We start from the raw sequence: 14,584 nt of genomic DNA on the forward strand, positions 1-14,584 counted from the left end.
ATAAATAAAAAGAACTCCAAGAAGCTGCTGGTGTTCTCAGAATAATGGACTGGCCAACCCCGAGTCCAGATCTCAACATTATTGAATGTGTTTGGGATGACGTGGATTGTGAGAAGCAGAAAATGCAACCAACTTCTAAAACTGAACTTTGGAGGTGTGGAAAAATATCCCTTATTTTTGGAAAACTGAAAGCAAGTTTTCCGTCATGAAGGCTCACCACTGAAAATGTTGGTATTATATTTAGTTGTTCAGGCTTTATGTATTATTTGTTGGGTTTGGTAAAGCAGCTACAAAAGAACACATTTTGAACACAGTTATGGCAGCTTCTGAAAGACTGATATTGTGCAAATATGAAGTTGCCAGATGTGTGAAGGACGCTGTCCACAGCAAAGTGGGGTTAGATCTATGCCGAATCAATGATGTTTGTCAATGAACTGCAATGTGGAACCGATGATGACGCATGTAAACTGCTGAAAATCCAAAAGGTTAGTGACATAGCTCATTTTAGGGTGATTGCAACCCAGACAACTACTCGTTTATTGAAAACCTTTGGCAATTTTAAGTGATTGGTTGTTGATTTTAGCCTCACAAGCTACGTTAATTCCCTGTTAATGCCCCACCTACGATCTAATACGCCAGCACCTCGTGGTCTGCATTCTTGTTGCTATTCTTAGACTCGTAAACCTAGACTGCCTCCAGACTATAGCCTCTGATTAAGACTTTTCCCTGCTCCTTGAAAGCAAATCTCCAACAAAGTGCTGCACAAGAGATTTAGATTTGCCAGATAAATAACGACACACACACACACACACACACACACATACACACACACACACACACACACTAGCCTTAAAGCCAGAGGCTTGGTGAGTGGTGTTGTTGGGGAACGCTGGAGGAGTGTGTCTATTTTTAGCGCTCCCTGTGGGTGATTACAGTAATCTAGGCACTAAGATATAATCTGATGAGGACTTAATCTGGGCTCTGCTGCGCTCCCTGGCTCGCTCCCAGAACATCCTCTCTTGCATTGATTAGCCCTACTTGGCTTCTTTATCCAGAAATCTGCCCCTTCCTACCCTCCCCTCCCATCCATTCCAACCCCCCTCCTGTCCCAACCTGTGCCTTTCTCTCCGTTTCTGCCCAGAAACCTCTCCCAAGTGTTACGCAATCCCTCCATTTATCTTTAATGAGGAGGTAGCTCTCCTCTCTCTGCCTTGCTTCCTCTGCTATTTTCGTCTTCGCAGGTTGCAAAGCTGTAACCTGCATTTTCTACCCCCCCCCACCCGCTCCCTCTATCACTCGTCCTCCCTCCCCCCCCTCTCTCTCGCTCTTTTTGCATACTAACTGCTTCAGCAGAGATGGCATCTCTTCTCAAGATTGCTCCTGCCAGTACCTGAACCCGAACATCACCCGTCCCACGCTTGGCATCGTAATCTGTTTGTTGTATGTTATGAAACATTGTAAATCGATCAAACGTGAAGCCTCTTAGACCGCAAACGAATCAGTGTAAGGGTTTAAAGTGATAGTTTTTTACCTTTTACCCAAGCTAAGACATGTGCGGTGTCTAAAGTTTGTGTAGCTACGATGTACAAGGCTAACATAACAAAAATACAGACTTCATGCTTTAAACTGGCTGACACTGGTGTTTTTAGGTGTGCAGACATAATTTTGTCTGTTTTTATTAGAGATGACCCAATACCACTTTTTTGTGATATAGTTTCTTAAAAGACTACTAAGCTTTGAAACAGAGCTGTTTTTAATTGGAGGACTTAACTTAAGATGGGCATCTAATAGTAGACTATCATCCTAGAACTACCTGAACATTCTTCATCCCCACAGGAAGAACTATACTGCTAACAGCATGGCGTCACACAATGTGACTATTTGCTATTTCAGGATAGATCAGATTCATTCCACATCCAGCATTTTTTGCTGGTATGAGCTCAATACTGATGCCTGTTCTTGACGTTTTATAGATAGCACAGTGTCTATAAGTCTATATGAGATTATTTAACAACTGCACACAGTTTGTGGCTAAGGTTGCCACCTGAGCACTGTAAAATTACTGGACACTTGATTAGTGTTTTGATTTCTTGATAATTCACTGGATGAGTAGCTGCACTCACGATACAGTCTAAGATAGATAGATGTCAGTTCAGCTAGAGAACCTTATCTTCATCGAACTTAGTGCCTAAACATGTTACCAACAATGCAACTTTTCCAAACATTTGTCCCTACATTGAGGGTAATCTAAACCAATCAAACCCATTTTCTTTGCAAATGGTTTGACTGGATAAAAAGAAGCAGTTTAAACTTCATAAGAAACAAAACCAAACCAAAACCATGGACAGTCCAGGGAAATCTCGGATGGGTGGCAATCCTACTTTGCAGTGAGCGTGTGTTAATATAGGCCTCCTCTTTGCACAGTGCTAATTGCTGGGCTGTAAGCTTCCATTACATGTTAGCCACATTAGTCTCGTAGCTTCAGTGCAAAACTAAAGAAGCAAACTTCAAACTCCTAACATGTCTCAACTGATCAGCTACATTTGAAGTGAGGCGGATATATTATTGCTCAGCTAAGAGTTTAAATACAAACGAGAGGAAGAAGCAGAGACATTGGGGAGAATCACAAGGGGAGTAACTGTTGTGGTGGCTGCTCCCACTCAGTGCAACGATATGAGGTTGTCTCTGACTGTGCTTGTTTGTGGAGTGTGTGCATGTGTGCGGGTGGATGCCTCCATAATCATAGAAGCCTTCCCCTGCCACTTCAGTTTGCCATGTGGCGGAGGCTCTAACTGGATTTCCTCTCTCTGCATATAGTCCACTGAGCTGTGGAAATACCCTTGGCCTGGTCTCCTAGATACCCAACCTCCTGAGCCACACTCGTCCCTTAATCACACACAACAGCCTCCTCCTCTTTTTTTTTCTTTTCATCTTGTCTCTTCCTCCCTCGGAAGTTAAACACAGGGCAGTGAGAAATAACTACCAGTTTGCTTAATTTAGTCTTTTTTTTAACACAAGGATGATTTCCTGGATTTGGGCCACGTTTTCTGGCTAACACTGCTAATGCATGTGTTTGTACATTAACTTTGATGCTCCTGGTTCCATGTCTGAGAATCCTAAATTTGAGCGCTGTTTACACAGTGCTGATTTAGTTAAGGTTGATGAATTATATCATATGACCTGCATCCAGTGCAGTTTTGGCTGTATGTAGTTGGAAGAACATCAAACGGCATGAACTACTGTGAAACGCCAAGCTCTCTGTCGCCCTCATCAACACCTTTATGGTGTTTTCCGTTGTGTTTTCCTTCACACGGCAAAGGGTTCACAGAGACTAATCATTATTTTTCTTCACTTCTGCAAATCGCATTTGATTATTTAGAGTTTATTTAGAACAGAACACCTCTAAAAATTCATGAAGCAGGAGCCTAAAAGTGGCCTACTTATGTAATAGGATACTTGCTATTTAGGATGAGTTAGTTCATATGTTTACTTCTTTGAAGGAATAGTTTGACGAAAAATCACTTTTACACAATTTTCCGCCCAAAATGTAGTCGATCAGCAGAGACATGTTTGGTGTCTGAAGTTTGTTTCATGAGTTTCAGCACTGCAGTATTGGGGCTAATGTAGCTAACAAGTAATGAAAGCATATAACCCACCAGAAATCTACAAAACAGACAAAAGTGCAGGCTAAATTCAGGCTTCAACTGTTGTTTTTAGCTATGCACCATGCTTTCGTCCATATTAATAGACAACAGTATGTCATACAATGTCAGAAACCAGTCGGTCTCACATTGAGGGTAGAGTGTGATGATATAGGCGTGCAATTAGTATGATGCTAAATAGTGAGGTAAAAGCTTTATCCCTTGTTAGCTACATTAGCCTTGTAACTCTAAACTAAAGAAGCCAACTTTAGTCCTGCCATGTTTAGCCAGCTGCCATAAGGTGTCTGCTGCAAAGGCTCATTCATAGACAGCTCCAGGGAGGTGCCAGGGAAAATCTAGACTAAGCTCATCAAGTTAGTAGGAAGAGTGACCTCGGCCTTGGCCGTAGTCTGACGTCAAAGGCTCGGTGCGGTCAGCCAGGTCCTGGGCTATAGAGAGCTGGGGGTTATATTTAGCATTTTCTCGGCCTCTGGAAGGAATGGGTTAATCTGATCTCGGAATAAGCCGAATGCTTCCGCCGCATTGGCGTGTTGGTAAACTGTGGCCGGTGAGGTGTTGTTGCGGCTGAGTGACGGCTGGGTTAATGTGTTCTCAGTGGCACTGCTGGTTTGGAGGGGGTTGCTGTTCTTAGCTGCTTTGCCTCACACCTGAGACCCCCGCAGACTGCAGAAGAGCATGAGCGCACATCCCTGAGCTTGTGTGATATGACTATGACATGTAACAGAATGTAGCTGCACTGCTTGAATTTGAACACTGCTTAGATTTGTCCGTTGGATTACTGGATAACTTAACTGGATAACTTACCAGTCTTCTCCTATTGCATAGGCTACTCTTTTGGCTTAAAGATCAATTCCAGAGACAAAATATTTAATGACGTAGGTCATCATTCGAATGCCATGCCATGCATGTCTAAGCCAGTGGCAAGAGCGTGGAGTTTAGCTGAAGTTTCAGGAGAAAGCACAACTGTTAATTCTTAACACATGTAACAGAATGGTATGTACTAGCTAATGTTAATAGCTTACCTAACTTAACTAACAGCACACTCAGTGCGAAGGAAGCACAGGACAGTGTTTTTCTTTCCACAAAACAAGATTTTGCATGCAACAGTAACTGTTAATCAAATTCAGATGTCTTCTTTTCTACCTCCAAGACAAAAAAGTGATATGGATCCACACCTTTAGAATACCTCTGCTTGCTTTGCCCCCCTTTTTAACACACTTTCCAAGTTTGACCCTCAGAACTATCCATAGTGGTCCAGGCTGAAGCTCTACTCCTTCAGCCACAGCTTGTTCAACTACAGCCTTTAAATGGCTTTTGAAGTGATGCCTTCAGCATCTTCAGCAGACACACTGGACAGTGCTTGTGACAGAACTATGGATAAACCAATGAGCAAACAAATGAAAACAACAACACAAAATAATGTGATTAATCTTGATTAGTTATTTGTTTGACAGCCCTAAAAAATACAGCATACTATTGTGTTTTGTTATTGCCAGAGAACACTGTGACTTCAATCCCAGCCTTTTTTTTCATTTTCTTTTTTGTTTTACTGTAGAGATGCGCCAATTTTTACATTGATAGATTCTTAGGTCTTATCTCGCTATGCGGGTAGACTGTCTTCAACAGGAAGTGCCGTAAAAGGCTCTGACATAACCGATTGTGTTGGAACGGCTGATGCTGTGTTCTGAGCTAAATTGCTTGCTTGCAGGTTATTGAGTGCGCGAGACATTAGTCTGAGGGGTTTTGATTGAACCGTGTCCCAGCCTGTCTTCGTCTCATTTATCTCAGAGTGTCTTTTGAGCTTGTTTTTTTCTGCTCAGTTTATACTATCACAAAAAAAACAGGCAGAGTGATGAGAGTAGACAGATGCAGAGTGATGAGACTGGACAGATTGAAAACGAAGGGAAAGAAGAGCGGATGGAGGATGCTGCGTGGGGTGTAAGAAACCGCCAGATGTGGCAGTAGGTCAGTTTTCTTGGAAAGCTGACGCAGCCTGTGTCGTGGAAGAAAGCAGTGCAGTGGTCAGCAGTTACAGAGGCACTAATTCACACTGGGGCAGGGAGACACCGCAGCCAAATGGGGCAGAGTGCTAATGGGTTACTGCACAGAGACTTAGTGGTTGACTTGGAGCTCTTTTTTTGTCTGTTTGTCAGAACAAATACATCATTTAAATGAAGTGTTGTAGAAAGTGGAACATGCTGGATCGGGTATCTGAGGGAACGAATGAATCCAATCCTGTAATGAAGCCTGATACACGCACATTCACACTGTGTGATGTCATGTTGTTAGCTGTGTAGTTCTTACTGTGGGGTAGTAGATTGTTCGGGTAGTTTGAGTGTGATAGCCTTTAGGTGTTCATCATTAGCAGAGTGCTTCAACTAAAAATAGTTTTTAAATTAGTGATTTAAAATCTGTTAAATAGTCATTTTAAAGCTTTATAGTTCTTAAAGAAAAAAAAAATGGGTTGGTATTGATATTGGCTGGAACTCCCTGGAAATGCTTTTAAAATAATGAAAAAATAACCAATCAGAAGTCATTTATTAGCCTAGAATATTTTCAGACACAAGGAATATATCGTTGTTGTTGGAACAAAACCTCACATCTCCAAAATGGTAACGTTACAGGAGAAGGAAAAAAACCTACTTTACTTTTAATGTAAGTCAGTGGAACCAGACTTTTCATTTTGTCATTTTGTGCCATTTCTGTTGGTCCATTCATCATGAAATGTACACACAATATAAAGGGTATTTTCAAATTACTGAAAAACGACAAAAAATGGAGATACGAGGTTTTCTTCCGACAGCAGCGATATTCTGGTGAGTGATCACACAAAGACAGGTTATATAGGCTGATAAAGACTAAAGAAAAATAGATAAACATGTATGCACATATAGGATATTTTAAAAATTAGATTAGAAGTGGGCTCAGTGGTCAAAAATGTAAATCATGGTATAATTAAAATTTCAGACGGCTTCAGTGTATATCAATATTTTTACAAAAAAAACTGACTTTAGATGCTTAAGTATCTATTTTTGCTGATAATTCTGTAATTCTGGGAAATCTTCACTTTTTAATACGAAGCACTTTTAACAACCAGCGTAAATCTGAAATATTTTCATTGTGCAAAATGGTAAAAACAAAGCGGAACAGTATTGCTTTCCAACACTAGCCCCGCAGGCCTGGCAAAACGGTGCTACATATTGTGCCACGTCTGAATTTCTACAAGCCTGACGTTGGCTTCCACATTAAATGGAACAGCAGTTACATTCTGGGACCTGTACATCAGAACCTGTAATTGCTGCATCGTTTAAGGTGGAACAGGAAATTCAAATAAGAAGCCAACTTCAGCTTCGTCAAATTTCTGAAGTCATTTGTCTCGTATGTGCTTCCCATGTGCTGTTTGGTTTGTTTGTATGCTGCATTATTTTTGCTTATTTGTGGCGTACCAGTATAACAGTTACATAAGGAACAATTTTGACCGGTTCATATAGCACGCACTACTAATTCAGATGGCGTTAAATAATTTCAGTGCCAGTTGTACTAGGTATAAAATGTGTGTGTGCTCTAGATAAGGAAATTTATCAGTTGATTGTGTTGACCTTTGGATCCTAATAGATAATATATAATGTGTAGTACCTAACATATAGGACAGTAGATCAGCAGATCCCTGTGGGTTAAAGAAAGGCTAAACAAACAGGACTGGTTTGCGCATACATAGAACTACTCATTATAATGTATTATAATTTTCCTTTTTCATATAAGAAACAGATGAAAGGAGCAGCGTGGTGGCTGCCAGGTCATTTCCAGTGCCATCAGTGCCAGCTAGAGGTGCCTGCCAACACTGTCTGGGCCGGCTCAGCTCTCTGACCACTGGCTACTGTGGACGTGACTGAGGGAGAGAGAAAGGGAGACTGAGAAAGAGCAACCATTCCTAAGCTAGGTGTAGAAGATAGGACAGTATATCATTTCCACCAATTTCTCAGTATATCATGAGGTATCGCCAGTACTTAAAGACACTTAAAGAGGCTTACTAGAGTCTATTTGTTATTTAAACACATTTATATATGGAACTGCTGATGAACTGTGTTTATTACAACTTGTCAAAACTCAGAAATGAGATCGTGTGATATACATATTGTGCTTCATGAAAGTGTCCTCAAATATTCTGATATATTTCGTCCACTTTGCCCACCCCTAGCCTGAGCTCTTTTCCCCTGGACGATACTTCTGTTCAATGCCATTATAACACTGTCTAATTCTTTTGTAATGCCTGGGGTAATGATTCTGATACCGGTCCTAGATCAGAGTCGAAGCTGCAGAGCACGAAAGAGTTCACAGACCCTCAGTGCGAGGGGGCATCCGTTAACATTACGACATTTGAAAGTTAGACGTTGTTACAGTAACGTGGGCCGACACAGGCAAATGTCATCCCGGTGTTGGCGAAAATGCTGTACATGCAATCCGGAATGCCTCCTGTCACACTCTTGCTAGCAATAGCCTTTTTCTTACGTAACTTGCTCTAGGCAAGCAAGTCGATTCCTGTTTTAAAGCCATGAAAACAGTGGTGTGGTCTAGTCTCTGTATAGTAGCCTGTGTACTGTGACTAGAAAGACTGGCTTAGTTTGCACATAGTAACCTAACTAACAACGTAAGTTGACCTAGTAGTTCTTTGTTATGCTCACGTGAAACCTAATTTTCATGGCTGTTCAAATTGATTTTATTTCTTGTGTCAAAACCTTGCATACAATGATGGGTACAGTCAAATATGTGCTTTTTGGTACCTTTGGATGGTTCTAAGAAATTTCGGTGCAAGTCACTGGCAAAGTCGCAATTACAAGTGATAAACTCTGGCAAGTTGTAAACTCAGGTTTACTCATGTATAAACTGCATTTCTGCATTTAGTTTTTAATCTGGCACTGGAGTCACCCAGTCTGCACCAAGGCCCATGAGGCCTGCGCTTTGTATAAGCAGCAAATCGATTCAGGTGCAACCAAAACAGTGTTTCATTTGTTTGGCTAAAGCTATTTTTATATGTTTAATAGGTTATAAGTGACATGTTGTACATAGAGAAAGGTTAAATAGATGAGAGAAACATCCTCCTGCACACATAATAATAGTGAAATATACAAGGTTTATCCAGACTAAAAACGTTTGAGATGCTGTTCAAAAGCATTATTTGATGAATGAGTTCATTAAAGAAGGATTTGAAATTAATTTTGCACAGGTGATTATTTGTTACAGCAGATCATTTTATATTATAGGTGAAAAAAAAATCAGTTTAGGTCACTTTCAGACAATATTCTGATAAATTCAGGTCAATTTTGGCCTCAAAACATGATCCAGTGAGGCCCAATTAAAGCTGTCCCCGATACCACGTATATTTTCAGTGTGCAAAGTCTTTTTGTTGTTGTTGAGGTAAACAATCTGATTAGTCAATACCAGCTGGCATACAAATTGTTCACATGAAAATTTTGCCGGTTTCCATTGACCATCCAAATGCAAACAACTCTTAGTTACAGTTGAGTTACATGACAGTTTTCCTACATGACAAAGGCCACCCCAATGCCAATATGAAATGCTGTGCACTTCTGAGTAATAAAGTTGAAATAGCCTCTCACAGACTGTTGTGCGATTATGTGATAACTTATGACCTTTATTTCTTTCTTTTATAGCGGTGGAGGTCAAGAGCTCACTGTCCTCTGGCATGCAGAGTCCAGTCGGGGGAGGAGGTGGCGAGCAGGGTGGAGGTGGTGGAGGAGGAGGAGGGCCGGTGGATTTGCGGACAGAGCTGCGGGCAGACCCTCGTCTGAGCGCTCTCAGCGGTATGGACCCGGCGCTGAGGGAACAGCAGCTCCAGCATGAGCTGCTGCTGTTAAAGCAGCAGCAGGAGCTTCAGAAGCAGCTGCTCTTCGCCGAGTTCCAGAAGCAGCATGAGGTCCTTACCCGCCAACATGAGGCCCAGCTGCAAGAGCACCTCAAGGTACACGCGTGGGGGGTGTTAAGGCCATAGCACACTGATTTACCATTCCTCAACAAGCACCAACATTTTAATGTTGGCAGTTGGCTTTGTACTGTTCCAACAACCCAAATAAACCAGATCGAATGGGCAAAGAACAGACTTAAACTGTGTGAATAGGGAAGAACGTTCTAGAATGGTGCTCTTCAATTTTGGGCCTTGAATCCAGTCTTGAATTTTGTAGTCACGGGTAAACTGAACTGTTGATGTAACTTATTCGCCTCATAGTGTCATTCCTACCAGTGATTATGAAATCCAGGATTGGTAGCTGGATTCAAGGTCCATGTTTGAAGACCTCTGTTGTAGAACATTGTGAATGGAGTACAGTATATTAGGACAGTGTAAATGAGTAAGAACATTCCAGACCAGTGTGAATGGGCCAGACCTGGAGACTCGGTCACATAAGAGAACAGCATTGTTATCATAATATTGGCCTACGCAATACTGATATCACAACAATTGGATGCAATATGCAAATGAGCCCTTAAACCAATCACTAAATTGTTTAATACATGCTGTTAGCATCCTGACCACTAACAGACAGTCATTGATATGTCATCTGTCGGTGCACAGGTACACAAGTACTTGGTTATCCGTTTAAGGTGCCGGTATTCCGAGTACTGAAATCACTGTTTAGATATTCGTTGTGTTTCATTGCAGAACGACAGAGGAAATATTCAGACCAACAGTTCAGTGAGACACCGATTTTGTTTTACTGTAAATAGTGAAAGTTTTTCTTGTGAGTGTGTTTTGTTATACTTTACCACCTTGAAATGTGAGTGCCTGAATGTGAGTGTGTTGCCAAGGACATGTTGATGTGTCTCAGAAAGCTGCTTTATTGCCAAATAGGCTAGGCTGACATTCAGTCCAGAAATGGTGAAAATATATCTGACAAACAAACATGTTGGCACATCGTCCACAGCACACCTGTAATAGGCAACAGGTCTCCATCAGCATCCAGTGTTAGCAGTTAGCTGTACTTTTAGCTTATTAATTAATTTGAGGCAGTCTCCATTATATTGCTCATCCGACACGAAAACCTACCGATCTCCCTCAGCTATGCTGCTAAATTGTTTGCGACACCAGTGCTGTTACCTAAAAAAGTAAGCCACAGTTTTTTTATGCCATTGTTTTTTCCTCCTCCACTGTATCCATACAACTCTTATGGATACTTGAATGTCAGATTTAGTCAAAATGCACATCCTCAATAAATAACATGAGCTAGGTATTTATGATCTATGTTGGTAAAGAAAAATTAGTTATCGTGCAGGTCTAGTGGGTGGATGGATGCTTTAGAGGGAGAGAGAGGCACAGAAGGGAATGATAGAGCGTGTGATCAGGTTTGAACTGGTTATGTTTGTGTGTGTGAGTGTGTGTGTGTGTGTGTGTGTACAGGTCTTTGGCGTATGCAGTTTGGGTTGACGTGTTGTGTGTGTTGCGGGGGTTATGACGTAGTTGATATGTGCTCTGTTTGACCTCTTTACCTTTGCCTCCTGGCTGTGTGTGTGTGTGCAGCAGCAGCAGGAGCTGTTGGCAGTAAAGCGTCAGCAAGAGCTGGAGCAGAAGAGGAAACTGGAGCAGCAGAGGCACGAAGAGCTGGAGAAACAGAGGCTGGAGCAGCAGCTCATCATGCTTCGCAACAAGGAGAAAGGCAAAGAGAGTATGCAAGACACTCGCACCCAAAGCATCTATATATAGCAACCCTAGTATACAAGGACACATGGGGATGCACATTTATCAACATAATGTTTAGGGGTGCCCAATGATATTAGAATCATATTACTATCAGCAGATATTTGCTTTTAGATTTCAAACCAATATTTGGTGCCTTATTTGTTGTACAGAGGACAGAACGTTTGGAGATGCTGCGTTATTGCAGTAAAATATGTGCGTTTTATTCATTGTACTTTATTTGTAGCTTTATAGAAATATGTTATATTTCTCTGCAGTGCTATTCTAGGTAGATACATTCCCTATTTCTGCATTTTATAAATGTTTATGTATCAACATCAACATCGATATCAGCATCGGCCCACTATTCCCATTAATGTGCCAGTGTTAGCCTGCTGGCTAATTTTCAGCTGTAGGCTTGGTGTTATTAGCTCATAGACAACGCAGCAACCCAAACACACAGTACCTTTACTTGTGTATGACTAGTGTCCTTCCACAGTCTGCTAGTCCTGTCCTCTCATGACTAGTCCTGTCCTCTCACATTCAGTATTAAAGCAATGTTTTGGTGAAAAATTGATTTTATAGTTGTTGTGCTTTCGTACAACAGTCCTGCTGGTGACATCTCATATAAATAAAAACAATGTGTGGCCATATTAATACATGGGAATGAGATCCTAATGCGTGGCCACGACTTAGTAAGGCATGGGAATGAGATCCTTTTGTCAAGGCCACGACTTAGTAAGGCATGGGGACGAGATCATGCCTTACTAAGTCGTAGCCACGCGTTAGGATCTCATGCCCTCTCCTTACTAAGTTGTGGCCACGACATAGTTATCTTGTTCCCATGACTTACTAAGTCATGGCCACGCATTATTTTTATGTATACAGTTTGTCACCAGCGGGGCTCCGTACTTTAGTTATTTGGCTCAGCAAAATATTCTGCAGTCATGTTGTATTTGTGACTGCTGTGTTTATTTGGTTGCAAAATGCCTGTTTCAAGTTCCAGCTTAACTGATTTTTAATCACTGTCTGTAAGTGAAACCAGTGGCAATTAAGAATGTTTTGAACTCAACCAGCAGATATGTGTTTTGCCCCATAAGCTTCCATTACTTGGTGGCAATGTTAGCCTCAAAGCTCCAGCTTCAAAACTAAAGAACTAAAGAACTTCAGGCACCAGACATGTCTTGGACTATGTGGGCGAAAACTGTTGAGATGTTGATGTTGAGTCAACAGGAGTTGCCTGCTGCACATAGAGACTGTTAGTCTTACTAAGCCAAATCCTACTAATCTTACTCTTTACAATCCCAGTTTGGCTACTCATACATTTCATAATTAACACAACACTCTTCATAATTTCATTAACTTGTACTACTCTTAGCACCCCTAAGTCTTACTTTTAGTAATATTGTTTCTAAGTGGCGTTCCTCCCCCAGAGCCCTGTTCTGTCCTAATGCTTTTCTCCATTAAGAATCTAATCACTAAAAAACCAGCAGAAGGTTGCATAATGGAAGCGGAGCCGGAGCGTTCTGGCTATGAATAGGCAGCAGTACGTCAGCGCGGTAAATCAAATTATGGTTTTACATTAAGAGATGTTTCAGGAACAAATGCTTTCACACTCTAGATGAATTCAACAGCTGTGTGACCATCGCGCATGACGTAATCCACTCAGTGGATTATGAATGAGCTGGGGGTGTGCAGTTCATGGCCAAGAAGTGCACCATTAGCTCAGCTAACCTGCTGTTTGGAATGGATAACGCAGACACGTTCCTTCTGAGGAATGAAGACACAAACTTCAGACCTTTCAAATAAAACTTCACGCGCGAATAAAAACTGATTTCAGTGGAAAATGAGCTGCACATATTAAAGCGATGTTTCAGTGAGCAAATTTGCGCACTTTTCTCTTTACCCCAGATGTGGTTGTCCATCCAAGCATATTTGGTGTCTGAAGTTTTGCTTTAGTTTTGCACTGGAACTGTGAGGCTAATAGCCAAGGAGTAATGGAAGTTTGTATCTCACCAGTTTGCCTCATGCAAGTCTCTTGCCTCATCATGCTTTGTTAAGTCATCTTAAATAGACTTGCTCATCTTATTTCTGACACTATATGACATACTATTATCTATAACAATGGACAAAACTATGGACAAATTTCATAGTTCAGACCATGAGTACTGTTGCAAAGTTGTTTATGTATGTTTTGGAGACACTCTCTGTCTGTGTCCACTCTGCCAGGTGCCATCGCCAGCACTGAGGTCAAACTAAAGCTCCAGGAGTTCCTGCTGAGCAAAAAGGAACCCCCCTCTGGCGGACTCAACCATTCCTTCCCCCAGAAGTGCTGGTGAGTGGCACATTCCACACCCCTTATCGCCCTGTCTGAGTAAAGCCTAGAATAAGGCTAGTCAGGGATTAGGGAGCTGTATGAACGGAAATTCTTCTCTGCATATTGTTTTTCAGCCCTTTGTTAAGCATAATCAGAGTCTTAGAAATAGGATCATGTTTTGTTCCGTTCTCATTACATCCAAAGTACGTGCCTCGGGCTGGTGGGAGTGTCAGCTGGTTGGTTTTAAACTGTATTGTATTAATGTTAGTGATGGCTAATGCATTTTCTGGTTGTACATGTTTGTGTTTGTTGCAGAGTGGTGGTTGAGGCAGAACAGTGTATGCTTTTTGTGTTAATTTGTTTTCTGGATAAAAATGCCCTCACTATGTGGGAAATCAGTGAAAAACAGGGTAACCTGTAAAAAAGCCCTTGTTAGGAGATAATTTTGCTTGTTTCAAGCACATTTCTTAAATCAAGCAAAATTATCTGCCTATATAGTGAGATAATTTTACTTAAAACAAGTAAAAAAAATGTTTGGAAATAAGTTAAATAATCTTAAAATAAGCTTACAACAATATCAACAGGAGAAATATTGGATATATCGACTATATTTAAGATAATTTTACTTGAAAAGATACTATCTATTGCAGTGCGATCAGCCGTAACATTAAAACCACCGTCTTGTTTCCACACTCTTTGTCCATTTTATCAGCTCCACTTACCATATAGGTGCACACACATGATATAAAAGCAAATCTGTGTGTGTGTTTGTGTGTGTAGGGGTGCCCACCACACATCTCTAGACCAGAGTTCCCCTCCACAGAGCAACACCCCAGGCACCCCACCGTCTTACAAACTGCCCCCACTGCTGGGGGCCTATGAGGGCAAAGACGACTTCCCTCTCCGCAAGACTGGTGA

At 41.4% G+C, this 14,584-nt stretch overlaps 1 protein-coding gene across 5 annotated transcripts in view; it reads left to right on the forward strand.

The window, feature by feature from the left end:
• hdac5 (histone deacetylase 5) overlaps positions 1-14,584 on the forward strand; it is a 142,176-nt gene that overhangs the window by 80,104 nt on the left and 47,488 nt on the right. For all 5 annotated transcript variants that reach the window (XM_036567377.1, XM_036567374.1, XM_036567375.1 and 2 more), the window contains 4 exons: positions 9,335-9,642; positions 11,194-11,338; positions 13,579-13,684; positions 14,447-14,580. In XM_036567377.1, the coding sequence (XP_036423270.1) occupies positions 9,335-9,642; positions 11,194-11,338; positions 13,579-13,684; positions 14,447-14,580 (693 nt within the window). The remainder of the gene's footprint in view (positions 1-9,334; positions 9,643-11,193; positions 11,339-13,578; positions 13,685-14,446; positions 14,581-14,584) is intronic.

The sequence above is a fragment of the Colossoma macropomum genome, unplaced genomic scaffold (genome assembly GCF_904425465.1).
Source record: "Colossoma macropomum unplaced genomic scaffold, Colossoma_macropomum, whole genome shotgun sequence".
Lineage (NCBI taxonomy): Eukaryota > Metazoa > Chordata > Actinopteri > Characiformes > Serrasalmidae > Colossoma > Colossoma macropomum.